At 34.4% G+C, this 25555-nt stretch overlaps 1 protein-coding gene and 1 long non-coding RNA gene across 10 annotated transcripts in view; one reads left to right on the plus strand and one right to left on the minus strand.

Moving 5' to 3' along the window:
* Window positions 1-25555, plus strand: part of DIP2 (disco-interacting protein 2) — a 1036664-nt gene that overhangs the window by 997216 nt on the left and 13893 nt on the right. For 8 of the 9 annotated variants that reach the window (XM_072540500.1, XM_072540502.1, XM_072540503.1 and 5 more), the window contains 2 exons: window positions 10740-10971; window positions 25033-25166. In XM_072540500.1, coding sequence (XP_072396601.1) covers window positions 10740-10971; window positions 25033-25166 — 366 coding nt within the window. The remainder of the gene's footprint in view (window positions 1-10739; window positions 10972-25032; window positions 25167-25555) is intronic. The other variant, XM_072540501.1, reaches the window with a different exon arrangement.
* Window positions 1-25555, minus strand: part of LOC140447705 (uncharacterized) — a 96357-nt gene that overhangs the window by 47914 nt on the left and 22888 nt on the right. The window lies entirely within an intron of this gene.

Raw genomic sequence — 25555 nt, forward strand, 5'->3', positions numbered from 1 at the left:
TGCAACTGCAGAATGGGAGAAAAGACCTGATCGAATGCATCTTTGATGCTCTTGAATCCGAGTTTTGACGGAGCGACCAGTTTCGCCAATATACACTTGTCCACATGAACAAGGAATAGAATAGACACCACAGGAAGATAGGGGCGGTAATGGGTCCTTAGGAGAGGGTAGATATTGTGAGATTTTCTTGGGTGGTCGAAAAGTAGTCCTGATACCTTCTTTGCGAAGAATTTTGCCAATCCTATCAGTGACACTTCGAATATACGGAAGAAAAGCCACAGGAGTATTACCCGAAGGTTCTGAATTTGTCGTCCTAGGGTGTAAAGGGGGATGTAGATGTCGGTGTGTAATATTTTGAATTGTGGACTTGGAGTAACCGTTGGCGACAAGGGTTTTTTGCAGATGGCCAAGTTCTTCTCTAAGGTTGTCAGATTCAGAAATCGAAATGGCCCGATGGATGAGAGAGTTGATCACAGAATTCTTTTGGGCAGGATGGTGGTGTGATGAAGCATGTAGGTAACGATTCGTGTGAGTCTTTTTTCTATAAACAGAGTGACCCAATCGGCCATTGGGCTTGGAGGTGACTAACACATCGAGAAAGGGAAGGGACCGATTATTTTCTACTTCCATTGTGAATTTTATACTCGGATGTTGTGAGTTAAGATGATCTAGGAAGGGAGAAAGGGTATGTTGACCATGGGGCCAGATGATAAATGTATCATCAACGTAGCGGAACCAGACTTTAGGTTTTAAGGGGTAAGATTCTAGGGCTAAAGACTCAAAGGCTTCCATGAAAATGTCAGCAATGACAGGGGAAAGGGGAGAACCCATTGGTGTTCCAGATATTTGTTTGTAGAAATTGCCTCTAAAAGAAAAATATGTTGAAAGGAGGCATTTTTCCGCAAGATCTGCTAAAACCAAAGACTTGTTATCATTGGTCAAGTGATCTCGCAGAACAACTAGAGAGTCATGTATGGGAATATTGGTAAATAGGGATGATACATCGAAACTGACGAGAATGTCTTGGGGATCGACCGTGAGGGAGGAGATTAAGGTGATGAAATGTGTGGAATTTCGGACATAAGAAGAGGTACGACCAGTATAGGTCTTAAACTGATTCGACAAGTACTTTGCGAGTTTGTAGGTAGGAGAGTTAATCGTAGTCACAATGGGACGAAGAGGTACGTTGTCTTTATGGATTTTGGGAAGACCGTAAATTCTGGGGCAGATGGAGTTTTTCGGAACTATGGACTTCTTAACATCATCGGAAAGATCGGATTGTTTGATGGCATGGGAAATTTCGCGTTCGACTCTAGGAGTGGGGTCTCGAGAAATTGTATTATAACAGGATGTATCCCTAAGTAAGTCGTTTACTTTCTCTATGTAGGAAGGAGTATCCAGGATGACTGTGGCATTACCTTTGTCTGCAGGAAGGATTATTATCTCAGAAAGAGAACGGAAATTTTTAAGAGCTATGAATTCCTCACGAGATATATTGGAAGTAGGGATTTTGGCTGTATCAAGACATTTAGCGACGTCAAAGCGGATACGGTCGGCTGGAATTTTGGGAATTGTGCGGAGTGCCGCTTCCACATTTGAAACTATTTCTTCGGTAGGAATTCTGGAAGGGGTGATAGCAAAATTAAGACCTTTAGATAGAAGACTGCTTTCTGCACTTGTTAATTGGTGAGAGGAAAGATTAACGACGGTGTTAGTAAGAGGTGAATGAGAAGTAGAAGTGGTGGAATGTGATTTTTTCTTAGATACAAGGGATTGGAATTTCTTTTTGTGAGTTTCGTTGCTTAGAAGAAGGATTTTATCGGCTTGATGATAGGAAATGCGGTCTAAAAGTGACCAATCATCGACACTAAGAATACTGGAGAGTTCAAGATGCAGCTTAAAAAGTTTTTGTGATTGAAAATTAAGGGTTTTTCGAATATGTTGAATCCGTTCACGAAGTAGAGATAGGCTGGCTCGATGTAGAATTCGGGAAGAAGATGAAGAGGAAATGTGATGTTTTAGAACAAGAAAATTGGGAACCAAGTTATTATCACGACATCTAGAGAGGAAGGTGAGCGAAGAAAGTAGAGATGAAACTTTAGAGCGAAGATTGGAGAACTCTGAGGTTTTACGGAATATAACCTCCCCGTAGAGGTTGGTCAAATGAAATCGTAGGCTTCCACGGCCAGAGTCAGAATTATAGTTTATTCGTCTTCCGGGTTTGGACCGTGTCATTTGTGAGTGACCCAAAAGTGGGTTCATCTCGACGTTTCGCTACAATTGTATGTAGCTTCTTCAGGAGAACAAAAAAAGAAAAAGAAAGAGAAACAAAAGACAGGAAGATGGGTAGTTAGCTGATAGGATTGGCAAAATTCTTCGCAAAGAAGGTATCAGGACTACTTTTCGACCACCCAAGAAAATCTCACAATATCTACCCTCTCCTAAGGACCCATTACCGCCCCTATCTTCCTGTGGTGTCTATTCTATTCCTTGTTCATGTGGACAAGTGTATATTGGCGAAACTGGTCGCTCCGTCAAAACTCGGATTCAAGAGCATCAAAGATGCATTCGATCAGGTCTTTTCTCCCATTCTGCAGTTGCAGAACACTGCCAAGAAACCGGTCATTCCATATTGTTCGAAAAAACCCATATTATTTCTAAGATCCCCTTCTTTTATTCCAGGAAAATCCGCGAATCTCTAGAGATCCGAAAAAATCCACATAATATCAATCGAGAGGAAGGATACTACTTGTCTCCCATCTGGAATCTCAGTCTAGAGCCGCCGTCCGGTCCCGCTACCACGATGCAGCCACATGATTGGCCAGCGCGCGCTTCTTGACGTTCGCGCCACGGAGTGTGCCGATACGTCCCGACACGACAGGTCACCGCGACTATAAATAGAGCGGTAGCGGAGTAATCGTCGGATTCACTCCCTGCCTCTCGACGCGTTAGTGTTCTGAGCTGTTGGACGTGAATCCCTGTCCTGGCATTTGGTTTTCACCTCTGGCTGCGTTGAGTAGTTGAGTTACTGTGACCAAATGCCCATCTTGGTAGTTAGTATTCGCCTCTGGTTGCGTTGAGTAACTGAGTTACCGTTGCTAACTACCCATCTTCCTGTCTTTTGTTTCTCTTTCTTTTTCTTTTTTGTTCTCCTGAAGAAGCTACATACAATTGTAGCGAAACGTCGAGATGAACCCACTTTTGGGTCACTCACAAATGACACGGTCCAAACCCGGAAGACGAATAAACTATAATTCTGACTCTGGCCGTGGAAGCCTACGATTTCATTTAACAAGTATGTTGACGACTTGGGTTATTATATACAGTGCATTCCGTACGTTTTTTAAACATGATTAGGAAATTGTTGACTGGAGGCTATTAAAGAAGTAAATATAAGGTTGAATGCTCGAATAAATGAACTTTGATCAAATAAAACGCATATATCGAGCACAGTTTAATTTAATCTTGCCCAAGTACTTTCGATCCCTAGATCATCTTCAGGGGCATCTGAAATAAGCCAAGAAACGTTTTTTAATAACTAAAGAAATTGATTAACTTCGATAAAAACTCGAAGTTTATGGTTGATAAAGAGTTTTTATGTGATTAACGTTTATAGACTTACTTCGTCAATTGCGGCCTATCTGACAAGAACAAAATGTCATAAACATATAATTGTACATTACACTACACTACAAAAGGACAAACAAACACTTTAAAATTATTAAAGAAAAGCTACATTGCGTGCCGAAGCCGGAGACAGAATGGCTCCCGATCTAACGGAAATGTTGGGGTGACATGTGACAAATGGCAGCTTGGATGAGCAGTCACAATCATAGATATGTGATCTGCACCTTTTAAAAATTCTATGAAACTAAGTATTGACCAAAAGTCCAACTGACACTACTATAGGAGGTCACTGATGAAATATAAAATTATATAGAATATTTTTTAAGTAGATTGAATAATCCAGATCTCACACTCAAACCTGTATAATAATTAGGGTGTTAGTTTGAGAGCAACTGAAGTCGACGTAAAGTAAGAATGCAAGAAAAAGACTTAAATTCTGTCTGGATCAGGACTTCTTTCAATTCAATCAAAAAATATATAAACAACCAACAGGTTTAGCAATGGGATCTCCATTATTACCTTTTCCAGCTGATATTTTCTTAGACAGCGTAGAACAGAAGTTTGTTAACAACAACAGCAAAATAGTTTTTTGGTCAAGGTATGTTGATGATTGTATAGCTCTCATACAGGGAACCCAAGATGATGCTTTACAGATTCTGGATGATCTTAATAACCTCCATCCCAACATCTCTTTTACTCTGGAACCAGAATCTGATAAAAAGTTGAACTTCTTGGATATGACTATATCCCGTAATAAAGATTCTTTAGAGTACAATATTTACAGAAAACCTACCCAAACAGATCATGTTATACATGATACATCTAATCATCCAACCCGACATAAAATGGCTGCTTTCAACAGTTACATTCATAGCTTACTCAAATTTCCACTTTCTAATGATAATTTTAATTCAGAACTTAATACTCTTTAACAAATTGCTTTCAATAATGGTTATGATCCTAACATTATCTATAAGCTTCTAAATAGAGCTAAACTAAAAATTGCAGAAAAGCTTGCATATTTATCACAATGTTTTCTTCAACCTACTGCTTCAAATAACACCAGATATTTCTCCTTCACTTACATTAGCAGCATTTCCAATAAAATATCTAAACTTTTTACTTCTACAATTGATAACATTAAAATTTCCTTCAAGTCACACAACACCTTAGGTTCCTTCTTAATCAACACCAAAGATAGGATGAACACACTTGACAAAAGTGGTATTTACAAATTAAAATGTGATGATTGTGATGCCTCTTATGTAGGTAAAACCAATAGAAAGTTATCCACTAGAGTTTCAGAACATTTGAACAGACCAAACTCTTCAAGTTTTGGTCAACACTTATTATCCAGTAAACACAATTTTAACATCAACACTGGTTCATCTATCTTACATGACATTAGTAGAAAGAAAAACTATATGGAGTTGGATTTATTGGAAGATTTGGAGATTACAAGGGAAACAAATGGAAACTCTCACTGTCTTAATACTCAAATTAATTTAAATTGTACTAAATTTAAACCTATTTTTAAAAACTTTATTACAGCTTCACCTCGTAGGGGACCCAGCTCGACTGTTTAGACTTTCTGCACTGAGCACATCCATATTAATTTTATAGTTCTACCATTGACTGTGGGTTCAACTGAACTACTTGGATTACACACTATTTATATACTTTGCTTTCAATTTTAATTTTTAATTTTAGTATTTTAATTACATAGTCAGATTTCTTCCTTTCTACATTACAGATAGTGTTTGGTAGACCATTTTATTGTAGTCAACTACCCACTGTCTAATATATTGTTTAGTCTTTTTCTTGCATTCTTACTTTACGTCTACTTCAGTTGCTCTACTTCAACACCCTAATTATTATAGACAGGTTTAAGTGTGAGATCTGGATTATTCAATCTACTTAAAAAATATTCTATATAATTTCATATATCATCAGTGACCTCCTATAGTAGTGTCAGTTGGATTTTTGGTCAATACTTAGTTTCATAGAATTTTTAAAAGGTGCAGATCACATATCTATGATTGTGACTGCTCATCCAAGCTGTCATTTGTCACATGTCACCCCAACATTTCCGTTAGATCGGGAACCATTCTGTCTCCGGCTTCGGCACGCAATGTAGCTTTTCTTTAATAATTTTAAAGTGTTTGTTTGTCCTTTTGTAGTGTAGTGTAATGTACAATTATATGTTTATGACATTTTGTTCTTGTCAGATAGGCCACAATTGACGAAGTAAATCTATAAACGTTAATCACATAAAAACTCTTTATCAACCATAAACTTCGAGTTTTTATCGAAGTTAATCAATTTCTTTAGTTATAAAAAAACGTTTGTTGGCTTATTTCAGATGCCCCTGAAGATGATCTAGGGATCGAAAGTACTTGGGCAAGATTAAATTAAACTGTGCTCGATATATGCCTTTTATTTGATCAAAGTTTATTAAAGAAGTTCTTAAAATTTTTGCGGGTCACCGCCTTTTCTGTAAATGGAGTGAATATTGTTATCCATTTAATTTTTTTCCTCAGTTAAATAATTCCTGCTGGTATTTGGTCTAAGGTTACTTCTTTTCCCCATTCAAGCTGTTTCATAGCTAATTCTACTTCCTCTTTATAGTGCCCTGTTTACCTGTTTTGGTAATTTCGAACTATTTCATCTCTTATAACATAAAACAGTTGTTTCAGATATCTTTATCGCGTTTCCTTTTTTTATGGATGAATATGCTGCCGTTTTCATCTTCTAGTATTTCATATGGAGCTACACGATTAACAATTCCAAATCAAGAAAACACAAATAACACTCCGAATTATATTATACAACTAATAGTCGAGAAATGAAGAGCAAGAGGTAGATGGCCAAGAAGCCGAAATCCTAATGACGAACACAAATATAATCGACTAATCAGACAATTAAGATCAGCGCTACATGATGCACGTAATGCCATATTTGAACACGACATTAGTACATTGTCTAAAGAAGATCATTCAGTATGGATAGCAACAAAAACACTTAAAGAGACCTGAACAACACAACCCACCAATTAAGAAAGATGACGTTAGTTGAGGAAGATCAGACCAGGAAAAAATGTCAAAATTTTCAGAATACCAGATAATAATAATCAAGCAATAGAACACTGAAAACTTTTGTTTTTAACTGTACACGTGTGAATGACTTACCATTTTCTAAATAACATTTAATATTGCACTTTTTATTGTATTTTTTTCATCTTTCAAGATAATTCTTATAGGGATATATTTATTTATAACATGTGGTCTTATGGTCTTATTACAGCTTTAAGATTATACGACCTAAATATATCTTGTACCGCACTGCTAATTGAAAATTATGTTTGTAATGCGATAAGAGGTCCGGATATACGAGACACCAGTGACTCATGCCGCACTGATAAAAATCCGACAGGAATCTGCATTTCTATAAAAAAAAATAGATTAATTTGTTTTGAGTATTAATTTAGTTTAGGTCGAACAAGAGTTGCACTAAAAGATTTTTCAAAATATAGAATGTAAACCATATTTCCAATGCTTTGTGAAAGAGAACCAGTTTATAATATTCCGGACGACGTAAAAACACCTTATTTTAGAATATTGGTCGATGAATTGAAATCATTGTTCAAGAAACGAATTATTCATGTGCAGATGTTTTACTATAAAAACATCTGCACATGTAAAACCAAAATCTCGATTAAAAAAGTTGCAACCAGTTACTCACGATGAAACTTAACCCCATTATTGATTTTACAAGTGATTCAATGGGTCGACAAAAGACCAGTTTTAATCCTTACTGCTTTTAAATATAACAGTTGTATCTTGGTTTAATCAAATAAAAAGAAAAATTATACACAAGTACTAAACCCACAAACTATTCTCGATTATAACTTGGTGAAAAAGAGTGTTGATTTTAGTGATCAAGTGGCTTCTTACCAAAGCCCAATACGCAAAATTTTGAAGTGTTACCGGAAAGTGGCATTGGAATTAATATTTAATATCGCAGTAGTCAATGCTTAGTTGCTAAATAATAGAAAACGTAAAAAAAGCGACAACCTATTCTTGAGTTCAGACTGGAGTTCGCGAAGGCATTTGCAAATAAAGAAATGTTGTAACCCTCACGACCAGTTACACCCAAATATACCATCTCAGGCAAAGCGATGTAGATAATACAAAGAGAAGAAAGTGTACAAGATGTTACAAAATGTTAAGAAGAAGCATGACTAGTAGAAAGGTCGATAGAAGAGTTAAAACATACTCTGAAGAATGTGATGGCAAAACTGCAATATGTCTAGTGTGCTTCAATGAAGCACATTAAAAAACAATTTTACTTATACAGGAACTATTATTGAGTAAAAGCGTATTGTGCCTCAAGTGGCCTTATAGTATTGGAAGTCGTAAGTTGATAGTTTCTACTAGAACGTTTTTATTGTTAATTACCTCCGTAAAAGTGAGTTATAGTATTTATAAAAAAATGGATGTAAATAATATGCCTTCGACATCTAAAAAAGCTAGATGTGAACATAAACATAGATTAACCACTGCTGAATTACAATCATTGTTAGAAGCATCTGGCGAGGACGATGTAGATTAAATGAATGGTGGAAGTGACTCTGATTGACTCTGGCGAAATATTTGCACAAAGTCGTTCAGAAAAATCGAGGATTGCGTTTTGGAAACAGACAACACGAACAGAATTTAAGACTTTTCTCGGGCTTATGTTCCATATGGGGACAATTAAGATGAACCGCCTGAAGGGCTACTGGAAAAGTATGGGTAACTTCTATAATAGTGTTGACTTGACTAGACAATTGCTCATATCTCATATTAAGAAATAACCGAATAGACAATCCTCACTTGTCAAAAAAACTAAAAAAACGTGAAGTGGTCAGTATTTACAGTCCTGAAGGAATATGTGTGACCAAGTGCAGAGATAAAAGAGACAATATACATGATATATTCAGAATTTGGTTATCAGTTGGTTAGAACTAGGTCAAGAAGAGGATTGGTATCTGAGGAACTTAATAAGCTTATTAAATTATACAAACAGAACAATATCCCGGTTAAGATTGCTATCAATAATGCTAAGACTGTCAGGAACTTGTTTTCTAAAATTGAAACACCTCTTTCCTTTTTAGAACAAGTGAATGTAGTCTATCACATACCCTGTTCTGAATGTGATGCATGTTATATTGGTCAGACGGGCCGTTCCCTTAAAGGACGCCTTACTTTACATCGTAGTGACATTAAACTATCTAAACATACCTGTGCCCTTGTACAACATGCAATCAACACCAAACATACTGTGAATTTTGATGATGTTAGAATTCTCTGTAGAGAACGTAACCTTAATAAGAGACAGTTTATGGAGATGTGTCATATTTTGAAACAAACTAATGCATTAAATAAGAGAATTGATATCAGCAACTTAAGCCAAATTTACCATGCACTAATACTACAAAATTGATTCTTCCATATTCTACTTTTAATTATTGGTTTCTTCTTCAGTTTCTTTTATTATATCATAACCTTTATGTTGGCATCTACAAAACTTTTCCTTTAATCTCACCAGCTGATTGTCAGTTCTGACATTCGAGCTTTCAAAGACTTCATTTTGCATGATATGGTCATAACAGTCAATAACCCTAACCGTGCCGTTGTTAATATAACATTTCAAAATTGACAAATACATTTTTTGATAGATTTTATAATCAATCAATGTTGTCAAAAGTTAAATTAAAAAATTAATATAAAATTACGTAAATTGGGAATCTTCCGGCGTTCTGTGTTTATGTGTTTTCTTTGCTGATGTATTTATTAGATTAATTTTTGATGTTTGCCTTTTTGATGTTTCTTCACATTAATACCATTTTAACGCTACAGATCATTTAAAGGTAAGATCATTTACTTAATTGTTTCTCATATTAGATGTATCGCTAATAACACTCTTTTAGATGAACTGATGATGCTCATTAAACAGTGGGCGAAACGTCTCCATTAAATAGATAAAGTAGCACAATTCTTGTCTTTTTTATCTCCAAATTGACCGAAAACATCCCATTCACTTACGAGTGCACTTTTATATACATATATATATATATATATATATATATATATATGCTAATACTATTACAATAATTAATTATACACTCAACAGGCTTCCAGCTTGAATCGCGTCTATTGCGCCGAGCTTTTGATATCCTCTTTGATGTCTTCTTCAAGGCTTCCGAGGTCTCAGTATCCCGAGTCTCCAGACACTACTACACTGATAACTAACCAATGTATTGCTGCCACTGGAAACAGAGTACGGAAAATCTCTTCAAAAATGATTTTGAAAACACCAGAACCATAGCCATCCGCTACTATAAACCAAGAATTATCCGAGAAGCCATAGAAATTGGAAAAAAAGGCCAAATTGTCTCAATAAAAGAGATGACGGCATACGGTTACTTTCGACATGGAGACCTTTCATAAAGAAAATAAGCCACGCCAACCTCCACCCAAACCACGTCACCATCGACGGTATAAATTAACCGTCCTCTATTCCCAGTGGTAGCAATGCATTGATTAGTGATCAGTGTAGTAGTGTCTGGAGGCTCTGGAGACTGAGACCTCGGAAGTCCTGAAGAAGACATCAAAGAGGATGTCGAAAGCTCGGCGCAATGGTAATCACCGCGGTTCAAAGCGGAAGAATGTTGAGTTTAATATTAATACTTGTAATAATATAAATCTTAGCTCTAGGTATAATTGTACTAATCGCGGAAATCTTTCGGAACATTTTACATATATATATATATATATATATATATATATATAGAGAGAGAGAGAGAGAGAGAGAGAAGAACATCGAGAAAAGGAGTACGACCGTACGACCGAGTATATATATATAGTATATATATATATATATATATATATATATATATATATATATATATATATATATATATATATATATATATATATATATATATATATATAAAGGCATCAGAAAATTACTAATTTTGTATTAAATTCTTAAGTTTGACACGCAAAGACAATAAAAAAAATCCACTTAGTTATTTATATTTATTATTAATAATTTATTTATTATTTTAGTCATTCCAATGGATGTCACGTGTGTTACAAGCAGTCGACTCAATACATCAAGTTGGTCTTTATTGCTTAGCGTTAGTGCCCCCAAATTATCTTCCAAAAACTCCACTTGGGGGAATTCACCTGTCAGAAACCAAGCGAAGATTTATGGACGGCAATTTACATCCAGCTAATGTTCTTATGTGTCCTCATACTTGTGTCACCAACTTACCCAAACCGAGAGAAGTTCATTCAGGTAAATATATTTTCTATTGTAGAATTTTATTTGTATTTCCTATTTTTACGCGTAAAAAGAGTAAAAGTGTTCTTTAAGAAACTTTGAGGAAACTAACATTTAATTTACGAAACCAGCTTTTTGTGTTAATACTAACTAGGGAAAAGGCTAGGAAAAAACTTATTAAATAATACAAAAGTTATTTACTATTTCTAGATTATTGTTTGAGTTAATAATATGAAAAACTACATTCACAATATTTTATGTTGTGAACAGTCATTTCACAAGTATGTTATGAAGACGTAAAGTTTTGTATGATTTAAATATATTTCATTTTGCAAAAATATTTTAAGAATAGCAACTGAATTGCTATGTTATCAGTTGTAACTTAAACATCCTAGTATATAAGATCAAATAATGTAACTCAAATTCAATTTAACAACATTTAACGGGTTTTTACCCAAGTATTTAGTGGCTCAAAACATGTACGAGTACATCTAGATAACACTGAAGGTGGAATATTAATTCCGAAAACCTTCTGTGATGTAGCCTGTTAGGGTGTTTTAGTTATATACCTTTTATAAAGGATTTTAAAATAATTTTTTTTTTTCATTACTTCTTCTTTTTTGTCACAAGACTTTATCTGTATGAAATAAATCTCACGTAACTGACTTAGTGGTTGTATGCCTGTTGTGTTTGTTGTGTTCTGTTTGCAAAAAGGCTTTCTTCTTTTCTTCACATTTTGTCTTCACTTCCTCTCTAGACCATGGTGTTTTCTTTTTTGATATGTTACTTTCGTTACTTTCCTTTCTCCAAGTGATTCTGTTGCTGCGTTAATTATGTTATTTTTGAGGTTTTCCCAGATTTCCTCGATGTTATTGTTTTCTAATATTTTATTCCCAGCGATCTTCTCTGATATTCTTTTTCTGTATAAGTATTTCGTGGATTCCGTATTTAGTCCTTCGATAATGATTTTTGTTTGCGTTGGCGCTGCTCTCTTGAGAGTGAAGTAACATAAATTACATAAACTAGGCTATGGTCGCTACCTACATCTGTTGGTTATAACATAATCTATCATAGATATTTGTTCACGGGTGCTATTGAATATATATTTGTGTTGGTCTTTGTGATCAAAAAATGTGTAGTTTATTCTAAGTTCGTTATTCGTGCAGACGTTTATCATCAGTTCTCCATTTTCGTTTTTAACATTCTCGTTATCTTTTTGCGTAATTCCAGGTATTACTTTATTGCCTATGCTAACGTTAAAATCTCCCAATATTATCATCCTTAGTAGAAAGGAAATGGGAGGATAGCGGATATGGGGTAGGCATGAGAGCAGTCCGGATACAAGCAAACCGGTTTGTTGCACCTGTCGATTTGTAAAACCAGTTTGTTGCACCTGTCGATTTTTAAAACCTGTCGATTTGTAAAACCAGTTTGTTGCACCTGTCGATTTGTATCACATGAGAGAATATCGGATATGGGGTTGGCATGAGAGCAGTCCGGATACAAGCAAACCGGTTTGTTGCACGTGTCGATTTGTAAAACCAGTTTGTTGCACCTGGGGATTTGTGGCATATAAGAGAATATAAAGTTATGAGGTTGGCATGAGAGCAGTCGGGATACAAGCAAACCGGTTTGTTAAACCTGTCCATTTGTAACAAAAACCAGTTTATTGCACCTGTCGATTTGTAGCACATGAGAGAATATTGGATATGGGTTGGTATGAGAGCAGTCGGGAGCAAACACCTGCGGGCGTATGTTGTTTTGTGCATATAGTGTCTTATTAAATGTTGTACCTGTCGTTTTGTGCATATATGGAGTTTATTAAATACTGCACCTGACATTAAGAGGTATTTATCCAATTTATTATATTTCTATTTTTATATGCAATTGATAATATAAATACTTAGTTTGAGATGGATTCATTATTTCATTTTTAGATACGATCATGCCACTAGCTAAGAAAAACATAAACATTATTAGCAATATTAAGTTAAATCCAAACAAAAGTTTGAATTCAAGTTCTGATTCTTTAGTTTTTTTAGGTGATTTAAGTAAAGTGAAACCAATTGGTTACAAAAGATTTGCAAAAAGTGTAAAATTTGTATCACCCCCGATCAGTGTCAAAAACGAACTTGAAAGTGATGACGAGTTAGAAAAACATATGTATTTAGTTGATAACAACCAAGATGGAAACTCTAGTCAAGAAAATGAAGAAATGGTCAACCAGGAGATTGATACACAAAAACAACCTTGATTGACCATCTGCTATTTCTGTATTTCATTAATAAAACTATAAATGGAAAAATTGCAGGTGCATAATCCAATTTAAATTGTCATATTTGGCCATGTAAAAAATCTAAAGAAAATCATTTTTAAAATTTATGCATTCTTCACTTTACTAATATGGATACTTGTATAAAATAATTGCAAACAGGATTATAATTTAAAGTATGTTCTGCCCTTATACAGCACACATGAAGTAAAATAATTAATATTTTGGAAATTTCATTATTTCAGATGCCAAAATGAGTGAAGGTTAACTGGTCTTATATTTAATAATAAAAGTAATCATTTGTAGTCAGCAAATGTAAATAACAATAAAAATATATTTTTTAATACTATATATGGATAGGAGTAATTGTATATGTGTGCAAAAATACACAGAAGGGATTTACATCCTGTAAACCATCTACTCAATAACAAAAATCAGATAAAGGTGTGGTTTAAAAATACACTTTCACCTTTAATTACACATTTTACCAAAAAGTTTATAGTGAGAAAATATATTATAAATATATCAATCTTGCTTATTTTTAATTATTATAAGTTATATTTTACAACCATGACATCATCAGTAGGTCAGAAAAACATCAAAATTCATAATAATATTATTGTGCCTAAGTGTACTGAAAGTTCAAACTCTAGTGTATTTTATGAAAATTGTGATCATGTGATGCTAATTGGCTTTAGAAATTTTGGTTCAAATATGAACAAAACACCAACACCTAACATAAAATTTGAAGATATTTCAGACCAAGAGTGCCAGAGAGAAGCAGATAATGGAATAAAGACACCTGAACGTAGTGACAATGAAGATAATGTAAGTTTTTCTAATAATAATACAAATGATTTTGATTACACTATGAATTATTTGGAGAATAGTGAAACCGATTATAACAACCGAATAAAACCAATCATCACCAAGTACGTAAAGATGAATAGCAAAGAATTAAGCATCAGATTGAAGAAACAAGATGCCCTCATAAAAAAACTCAATAAATATAAAATTAAAGGGGTAGCAGCAAGAAAGCATTTAACTGAAATATTGGATAAAACAGAGAAAATTCAAAACTATATAACAAAAATACAGGATCAAATTTCATCTCTAAACAAATTAACAAATTTAGTATATAATTTCCATACGTCGAAAACAGCCACACGAAACATGGTATTTGAAGAAATTTCAGACCATGAGGACAATCCAGGACAATATGATGAAAGAAGCTCTTTCTGAAATTAGTAATAATGAAAAATGTAAGTTTTTTTTCTGCTAATAATTTAATCAATTTTAATTTAACTAATAATTGCTTTGAGAATAATAAAATAAGTAAAATTAAGAAATTAATGTCCTTATTAAAAAAATTGATAAATATAAAACCACAGAATTAGCAGGAACACTTAGTATAAATACTGACTATAAAATAGAACCTACAAATTATTTAACAATAAATAGAAGATCAACTATAATTTCCTAACAAATTATGTGTACAATTACCAATTACAGGAACTATATTTATTTTATACATTTATTAATAATAACATTTATAGTGTTACGTAAAAATATGAGTCATAGTTTTAACCTGTAAACATGTTTTTATTCACATGTTTATGTTTTAGATTTTACGAGAGGCTTCTATTTACCTGAAGGGACCTTCCACAAAAACGGTCGAACCGATGTGAACATACCCGTTTGCCTTTACCGTTATAATTTCGCCGCTAGTCGAGAAGGCTGCCGATGGTTCTAGCTAACGGCACTGGCATATATTAACAGGACATTTTATTTGGAAGGGACAGTTAAATCTGAAGACTCGCGCCCGCGATTTAATTATCACGTTCGCCTTTAAATAAATTATGTATTATTGAGTAGTTAAATAAATTAATATAAGTTATCGTGCTTTTTAATAAATTAAAATAAGAACCTTTTAATAAAGACATTATAAATTGAATAAAGACAACAGTTAAATAAATATCATCACAGTGGTGTAAGAAGTGGGATCGAACATAAATTAGACTTATAATAATAATACAAGTGAATATAAAATAAATTGTGAAAATGACGACGATTTATGAGCTCACAGTGACGAATTTAAGAAGACATCTCGAAGACAGAGAATTAGCTTCTACCGGAAAAAAGGCTGAGTTAGTCCAACGACTAAAGAACGCTTTGCTAGAAGAAGGACTAGATCCAGAGACTTATATATTTGAAGATGCTGTCCTCTCGTCGATTTCGAAAGTTTCTGGTGACATCGCATCATTAGAGAACAAAGTTTCTGGCGATATTTCGAAAGTTTCTGGTGATATCGCATCATTAGAGAACAAAGTTTCCGGCGACATCGCTTCTTTGGAAGACAAAGTTTCTAACGAGATTTCTTCGCTGGAAAGCAAAGTCTCTGCTAATATCTCTTTTGAAATCTCTAAAGTAACTTCTGAGATGTCTGCCCTCGACGATAGAATGTCTTCGTTAAAAAACCAAGTTGCTGCCGATATGTCGGCCTTCGAAGAAAAGATTAAGGAGATGGAAAGGAAGATGGAGGAAACAGGGACAGCAGAGAGAGGAAACAATCCAATTACAGTGTAGACAAAAGAAGAGGAGACGAAATGTAAGTTGGAAACACGGCCGAAATTTGAAGGAAGTGGAGGTTCTGTCCATGTGAAAGTCCCAACTTTCGATGGAAAATCGTCATGGAACAACTACATGAAACAGTTCGAATCAGCCGCAAGAGCGAATGGATGGTCTGAAAAAGAAAAGGCTGTAAACCTGACTATCGCTCTTCGAGGAGATGCCTTAGATGTGCTTCAGACCATAGCCGTAGAGGAGACCGATGATTTCGAACAACTCAAGAAGAGGTTAAATATGCGATATGGCCACGAACATTTGGAGCATGTATATCAGTCGCAGCTTAAAAATCGTAGACAGAAGAAAGAGGAGGCTCTTCAAGAATATGAGGTAGATATTGCCAGATTAGTACGATATGCTTATCCAACAGCTCACGAAGACATGATGGAAAAATTGGCCGTTCAAACGTTTATTGATGGTCTTCGTGATCATGAAATGCAGAGAACACTACGATTAGCTCGTCACAAGACGCTAGTTGATGTCTTATCCGCCGCCCTCGAATACGAGTCAGCTACGCAGGCCTCTGGAGGGTACAGTAAAGTTAGGACTGTAAAAGAGGAAGGAGATGAAGATAAACTTGACCAGCTCGTTAATATGATTAAGAGTATGACATACAAGAAAACGAAGACCATCAGATGCTGGAATTGTGGCGAAATAGGACACGTACGAAGCTCCTGTAAGCACCCTAGGTACGACGCAAATCAAGAAACTCACCACCAGGAAAACTAGAACGGGTCAGCCTTAGGGGGCAGCTTTGACCCGGAACTATTCCAAAGACACTCTCATACTAATAGCTTCTTTGAAATGTCGTGAAGATAGTGTATATGTAGATGGAGAAATAAATGGTAAAAGACATACGTTGTTGGTGGATACCGGAGCGACCAGAACCATTATACGCCCAACAGTTATAAACAGCCGTAAGAAACTGTTATCAACGAGGTTGCGACTTCGGACCGCTACAGGTGAAAATGCCAACATTCATGGAGAAATCCAGTTACAATTGGGAATTGGAGCAGAAAAGTTCGTCCATACAGTTATAGTTGCTGACATCGAAGAGGATGTTATATTAGGAATGGACGTAATGAATATGCATGGATTCCAATTGGATTTTAAGAATAAGGTAATCAAAGTTGGCAACGAGGAGGTATTTCTTCATCCACATAATAACAACACTGTGCAAGCAGCCATTACAGAAGATACAGTCGTGCCTGCGAGAAGCGAAACGATCATAGTAGCGCGACTACAGGGAATTGTAGACGAAGGGACACCTGTTATGATGGAGCCTTGGAACCACGACGATGAGGTTGGCCGTGGAATCATAATTGGAAAGGAATTGGTGACTTCGGCTACAGAAATTCCTGTGAGACTTATCAATGTCAACGACTACCCAATGACCATCAAGAAAGAGACAAAGGTAGGAACTTGTGTACCTGTGACATCCATAATCCGTCAGGCGACAACATCTGATAATTCCAACGACAAATTTGACCAAATGGTTGCAGTTGCAGGACAGTCTCTAAATCAGATGGAGAAAAGGAAATTAAGGGAATTTCTTCGGCAGTACCGTGATATTTTCGTACCGAAAGGAGGAAAGACGGGAAGAACTACCGTTGTCAAGCATAAAATTGATACTGGTAATGCTAAGCCAATTCGTCAAACAGCTCGACGATTACCACAGGCGAAAAGAGAGGAAGCTGAAACGATTGTTCAGGAAATGAAGAAAGACGAGGTGATAGAACCTTCTACGAGCCCATTGGTCTCTCCGGTGGTCCTGGTTAAGAAGAAAGACGGAACGACGAGGTTCTGTGTGGATTACCGTTTGCTGAACAACGTTACCAAGAAAGATAGTTATCCTCTGCCTCGGATCGATGACACATTGGACACATTGGCTGGAAGTAAATTGTTTTCTACTTTGAATTTGAAGTCTGGATACTGGCAGGTAGAAATGGACCCAGTAGATAAAGAAAAGACAGCCTTCACCACAGGATCTGGATTGTGGCAATTCAACGTTATGCCATTTGGACTCTGTAATGCTCCTGCGACATTTGAGAGGCTTATGGAAAATGTGTTGAGAGGGTTATCTTGGAAAACATGCCTGGTTTATTTAGATGACATAATCGTCTTGGGGAGACATTCGAAGATCATTTGAGGAATTTAGAAAACGTTTTTAATCGACTTAAAGCTGCCCAATTGATGCTAAACCCCAAGAAGTGCCAGCTATTTCAAGGTAGAGTCAATTATCTGGGTCATATAGTCAGTAAAGAAGGAGTGGCCGTGGATAAGGGAAAAATCGATTCCATTAAGGAATGGCCAAAACCAACTGACAAACATCAAGTGAGAAGTTTTCTTGGACTATGTACTTACTACCGGAGGTTTATTAAGAAGTTTGCAGATATCGCTAAGCCATTAACGCGACTTACGGAGGAAGCAAGAGATTACCGCTGGGATACAGACTGCCAAAATGCCTTTGAGACCTTGAAAAAGCATTTAATAACAGCACCAATTTTAGGGTATCCACTACCAGAAGGAGAGTTCATCTTAGATACAGATGCAAGTAATGTGGGAATTGGAGGAGTGCTGTCTCAGATTCAAGGAGGACAGGAACGAGTCCTCGGATATTTTAGTAAAGTTCTTTCAAAACCTGAGCGGAATTATTGTGTCACGAGAAGAGAACTTCTAGCAGTAGTAAAATCAGTAGAGCACTTCTATCAATACCTTTATGGTAGGAAGTTTCTAATCCGAACCGACCATGCCGCCCTTAAATGGTTGATGCGAATGAAGATCTACTCGCGCTCCCCGATGACTACTCGCTGGCCCTTACCATCCCGGCCAGTATCAAAAACGCACCAGGGTTGGCATCCGTCTTTCGAAGGAAGTTTGGTCGAGTTGCAGAACTTCAATGCCAGGTGCCAGCTCCCGGTAAAACCTTGAAACTCCAAGATGCATCACGTTACCTTTTTTACCTGGTAACAAAAGACACTGCCCGTGACCAACCTACCTACCGAGATGTATGGGAAGCCTTACTTCAATTGAGAGAGCACGTACTAGAGTCCGACGTGCAAAGCAAAAGTTAGCCATGCCAAAGTTGGAGTGCCGCCAATTAGATTGGAGGGTTATCCGAAATATGGTGGAGGAGATCCATAAAGACACCGAAGTCCAGGTGTTAGTCTGTTGCAATCCGCATAGTTACTGGTGCGGAGAGAAAACCGTCCCTTGTCATTTTTATACAACTGGAAGTTGTAAAAGAGGGTCCAGTTGCCGATACCAGCATACCGTTCCAGTTCTAGTCCCGACAAGGTTCCAGGAGGAACCATCTTTTGAGAGGGGGGCAATGTTACGTAAAAATATGAGTCATTGTTTTAACCTGTAAACATGTTTTTATTCACATGTTTATGTTTTAGATTTTACGAGAGGCTTCTATTTACCTGAAGGGACCTCCCAGAAAAACGGTCGAACCGATGTGAACATACCCGTTTGCCTTTACCGTTATAATTTCGCCGCTAGTCGAGAAGGCTGCCGATGGTTCTAGCTAACGGCACTGGCATATATTAACAGGACATTTTATTTGGAAGGGACAGTTAAATCTGAAGACTCGCGTCCGCGATTTAATTGTCACGTTCGCCTTTAAATAAATTATGTATTATTGAGTAGTTAAATAAATTAATATAAGTTATCGTGCTTTTTAATAAATTAAAATAAGAACCTTTTAATAAAGACATTATAAATTGAATAAAGACAACAGTTAAATAAATATCATCACAATAGTTTTATAATCCTCTCATGCCAACCCCATATTCGATATTCTCTCATGTGATACAAATCGACAGGTGCAACAAACTGGTTTTACAAATCGACAGGTTTTAAAAATCGACAGGTGCAACAAACTGGTTTTACAAATCGACAGGTACAACAAACTGGTTTGCTTGTATCCGGACTACTCTCGTGCCTACCCCATATCCGATATCCTCCCATTTCCTTTCTACTATCCTCGAATGATCATCCTTAATTGACCATCGAATGCGGGTGGTTTTAAAATTTTGCTCGTCCTGATTGTGGCTGGTTCAAGTATGGAAGATGATAAATCTGTTTGTTCAATTTAGACATTAGTTACTGAAACAATGTTAGATAAAGAAACTTGGGTATTATTTTTTTCTTTCTAATTCAACTATTTGTCTTTCTAAATTAAATTTTAAATCATTTTGCTCTTGTTCTATTTTATTTTCTAAATAGTTTTAATATTGTTCTGAAGCTATTTTCTTGTGGCATTTTAAAGTAATTACTATTTAAGTGGGAATAAGCCACAATTAAAGGTTAAAGTACGTTTATTGACGTTTCAATTTCCACTTCGGAAATCGTTCTCAAAATACAAACAAAATAATTCCATAAATATATCTTCTAATAATGGAGATAAACTAGAGCCCATTGCTAGACCAAAATTTTGTTTATAGAATTCATTATTTAGTTGGAAATATGTATTATCAGTACATAATGTTATTAACTTCATTATAGCTGATACGTTTAGTCTTGTTCTAGTTGCCAATGTATCATCACTCTCTAATTTTGTCTTGACTATATTTAAAGTCTTATCTGAGAACGATTTCCGAAGTGGAAATTGAAACGTCAATAAACGTACTTTAACCTTTAATTGTGGCTTATTCCCATTTAAATAGTAATTACTAAATAGTTTTGTTGTACTACTTGATTTTTTAAATCTTTTTTTATACAATTTTGTTGTTCTTCTAATTGATCTATTCTACTAGTAATTTCACTTACCTGTAACTTAAAGTTTTCATGAATTTGGGATAAACCATTCATGATTTTAACCTCTACTTTACTAAGTCTCTCTCCTTCCTCTTATATACATATCTCCTCCTCTTCTTGTCTAAGCTTTTTCTCTTCTTGCCTACGTTTCCCTTCCTTTCGTTGTCTGAGCTTTTTCTCTTCTTGCCTACGTTTCTCTTCCTCTTGTTGTTTAAGCTTTTTCTCTTCTTGCCTACGCTTCTCCTTTTCTTCTTCCATTTTTAAAACCATGCGGGGGGTCTGAACGTATCCATTTCGTTATCAAAATCAGTAGATCTTGTATTTTCCATTAACAATTTAAATATTTCTTTGATTCCACCGCTGTCACCAATGTTACACTTCTTGAAAATATCTTAATTCAACACCAACTTGTTTACAATATTTAATACGACAACTATAAACCTAAAAAACTGACTGTTACAAACTGTCAACATCTGTTTATATATATATATATACAGGGTGGTCCTTAAGTAATTGTACAAACAGAAACCGTAGATTCTGTACTTTAAAATATTACGATTTAAGCCAACTTGCTTTAATAAAATGTTTATATTAAGAAAGATACAGGGTGTTAAGTGGGAATTTAAAATTTTATTTTTTGCTATAACTTTTACGTTTGTAAATATTTTTAGGCAAAAATTTACAATTGAATGCTTTTGATTAGGATAAATTATAATTTTATTCATACTTTAATGTAACTGATAGAGGGCGGCACATATGTCACATGTGTGGCATAAATATGCGCTTAACTTTTTTGCTCTATAAGTTACCTGTATTTGTGTTAAAAAATATTAAATATACATTATTTCTACAAAGAAAAGGTATACTTGTTAGTAACCTCAAAATGTAACCATTTTCGAGATAATCGCATTTTATAAGTCAGCTGCATAATAATATTTGTGCGGCAAAGCATTGAATATCTGTAGATAAGTATAATTCATAGTTTATTCTTATTAAAATAACTTAAAGATGATAATGTTACATCACAAAATGCTTTGTTATGGCTGCTAAATGTCTTATTGGAGAAAAGATTCTTCATCTTCTTTAGGTGCCGTGTCCGTATTCAGACGTTGGCCGTCATTATGTTTACAATTTCCCTTTTCTATCGCTTCTTAAGCTTTTATACTGGCGTTGTATTACTTTTTCTGTATTGTAAAATGCTGAAAACCCAAAATATGTGGTTTATGCAAGATGGTATACCTCCACATTCTAGAGAGAAGGCAGTGAGAACATACTTAAATACAACTTTTCTGAACGTTGAATTGGTCGTGGTAGTCATATTCCTTGGAATTGTGGTGGGATATTGATATAATTATTTAATTCATAAAAAATCCCTAAAGAATACTTATTATTCATTACACAGTAAACACACAGGCAATTTAGTTCCACAGGTATACAAGTAACCAATGAACGAGATACATTACAGTTTAATATATTATTTAACCTCTGCGACAAATTAGATGTAGTTCCACAATATACCATAAGATTTGGATATGTAACCAAAAGAATATATTCATCCATTATACATTACAGCCACCACGTAGCCCAGAATTTAATCCGCTTGATTTTGGTATATGGGGCGCATTAAATCAACGTGTTTATAAGAATCCCATATTCATTCGCAACCAACTATGGGAAGTAATAAATACTGCAACAGTTTCTTTAGAACCAATGATGCTATTTCATATGAGACGATCTTTAAGGAATATATTGACAGATGAATTAAAGAAAATGGTGGACATATAGAACAGTTACTTTCACAAAAAGTTATGTTATTTAGTTTAACTATTTCTTAGTTTGATTTCTAAACAAAATGTTTTGATTATGGCTTTAATTTAACATAAAACGTAAAATGCTTGATGTAAAATCTTATTATTCTGTTATTTTGTCAAATCCCATTATTAATTATCCTTCTGATATATTTATTGTATTTAATATTTCGTTAACTACTAACTTTATTTAAAGTTATTTTATACCAAAATTCAGAAGTATTAATGTTTTTGTCTATTTTTCCTTCGTTGCCTGGAGTAATTGCCTTAAATCAGAATTATGCAGCTGATTTGTAAAATGCGATTATCTCGAAAACTGTTGAGTTTTGAAGTTATTGACTGGTATACCTTTTTTTTTTGTTAAAATAAAGTATCTTTAACATTTTTTGTCACAAATAAGGTAACTTAAAGAGCAAAAACGTTTGGTGCAAATTTATGTCACATATGTAGCATATGTGGCGCCCTCTATCGGCTACATCAAAGTGTGCATCAAATTATAATTTCTCATATTTAAAAGTACCCAGTTGTAAATTTTTATACATAAATGTTTACAAACATTAAAAATTATAGCAAAAAATAAAATTTTAAATTTGAACTTTACCACCTATCTTTCTTAATATCAACATTTTATTAAAGCAATTTGGCTTAAATCGTAATATTTTAAAGTGTAGAATCTACTGTTTCTTTTTGTACAATTACTTTTGTACAAATTATATATATATATATATATATATATATATATATATATATATATATATATATATATATATATATACCGGGTTATTAGTTCTTTAATATAAAAAGACCTGTGCTATACTCATATACTTCAACATCGTTATGGATATATTAATTTTTAAAGAACTAGTGATGACTATTTGTTAAGTGCACCACAATATTTTCTTAAAATAAGACTATGTTTCTATTTTTGATCTAAAATCTTAGTTTTCAGTGCCAATATTTATTCTTGGTTTATGGCAAATAAAACTTCTACTAATAAAACAAATAAGTTGAAATTAAGATATATTACTTAATCAAGTTTTTGTACTTTATCTGTATAGCAGCAACAAATAGGAATATAGCCTTTAACAAAGTATCCTAACAAATTATAATAATTTAAAAGTTATTTCTAAATTTATTTTTAGTAAAATGATTTAATTTTTCACCCCATAAAATATTAAAAATAAAAATTGTTGAAATTAAAAGTTACGTTTAATCTGTTTAAGTGGAGTGAAAAAAAGTGTTACTAGATTCTTGAAGATAAAATATCGTTGTATAAGGAGTATTGAAACTTTCTTAGCCTACTATAAGCAAACAAAATTTGAAAGTCAAAGCCTTTTATTATTAAACTTACTTTACTCTTAATTGACTACATTTATTACACCGATTCTACAACGCATCTAAACCTTTCAAAAATAAATTTTATTTTATTGTTCAAACCAAGCCTCCACAGCTTCTGGCAGGCCTTCATTGGAAGAAAATTAAGAACCTTTTAAATTTTTTTTGAGTTGAAGAAAGACTTGATGGGCGGATGGTTCCAGTTCTGCTGAATAAGCTGGATGCTAGAGTAATTCGAACCCTAAATTACGAATTTTTTTTGCAAAATCAAAATAGCTTTTGACTTTTCGGTTTTCTCTCCACAATTTTTTCTCGAAAATTATAAGAACTTTTCTAGCAGATTTTTGACCACGAATTTTTTTTGGTTTTAGTCTAGGAAAAACCACGATATCTCTATCCATCTATTACTACTTTGTTTCTGTGTCGTAGAAATATTTTATATAGTAACAACATGGCTTAAAAAGTTAGTATCCCTTTCAAACCTGGCACAAATCGAACGCGATGCTTCTACCATTGCACGCTTCTGGTCAACATTCAGACAGTTGGGGATCCACTTTGCAAAAGTTTTTCTCCTAATCTCCGACGTAATCAATATGATGAATGCGATCATGTAAAATATTAAGTGCCTCAGGTATTCGGTGTAGCCCAATTCGATAATCTGAGATGAAGTATTGTCATAAACTGCATCAATATTTACAGGGGTAGATACAGAAACAGGCCTTTTCGATCGGTCTTGATCTACAATGGAGAATTTACCTCTTTTTAAGCTTGTAATCCAATTTTTCTTAGACGTATGCGAAGGACATGGATCGCCAAGGGTATTAACCATATCATGGTAAATGTGCTTATTTCTTAACCACTTCCAATACAGGTACTTGATCATGGATTAATACTGCAATTATTTAATTTCTCCCATTTCGGTCGACATTGTACTTTTAGAAGTTAATTGGTTTGGTTTTTTACTTAAAACTCTACACTGACACTTCTAATAAATTATTCTTCGTAACTATAACGCAATATTTTCTTTATCAACGGAACCAGTTTAGGGTAGTTAGATCTTAATAAATCTTCGTACTTACAATTAAATACGAGTTCTTACTTATTATTACTACATTACCAAACCAAAGCTGTACTATATTTAGTAGTCTTATTTTTAATCTAACCAAGTTTCTCTATTTTCATTTATTTTCACATACACACCCTTTTGATCAACTAACATAAACCAAAAAGCTTTTTGCTTGAGTGCTACAGCATGTTGTCCTTTCTGCGTTTCAGCAACGGAATGTGTTTCAGACGTGGGACCAGCGTCTGTTATCGTCGGAAATCTTGTTCAAGGGAATAGACTTGCTAGCGCACAAGGAAGAGAAGTTGGAGGACTTCTTGACGAAGAAGGTGACTCTTCGAAAAAGGTATGTATTCCTTACTTTATGGTTTAGCTTCTACTAGGTTTTCTTATTTGTGTCTCTACAGCCAAGCATTTAAAACTACAATGAAAACTGATAACAGATCTGTATTGAGTATCTGTTCGTTATATATATATATATATATATATATATATATATATATATATATATATTCTTTTAAATAAATAAATATATAATAGGTATATAAATAATTAAATAAAAAATATATACATATATAAATTTTACATACATAGTCCTTGATTTGATTGGTGTAGTGAACCTCAGAATAATTACTAAGGTTTTTAGCATAAACTGTGTCCTCATCTGGTATTCTTATGTCGATATCTAATATAATGATAGAGATGCAGGAAGCATTGCATACTTCATTTATTGTA

Source organism: Diabrotica undecimpunctata, chromosome 8 (assembly GCF_040954645.1).
Source record: "Diabrotica undecimpunctata isolate CICGRU chromosome 8, icDiaUnde3, whole genome shotgun sequence".
NCBI lineage: Eukaryota > Metazoa > Arthropoda > Insecta > Coleoptera > Chrysomelidae > Diabrotica > Diabrotica undecimpunctata.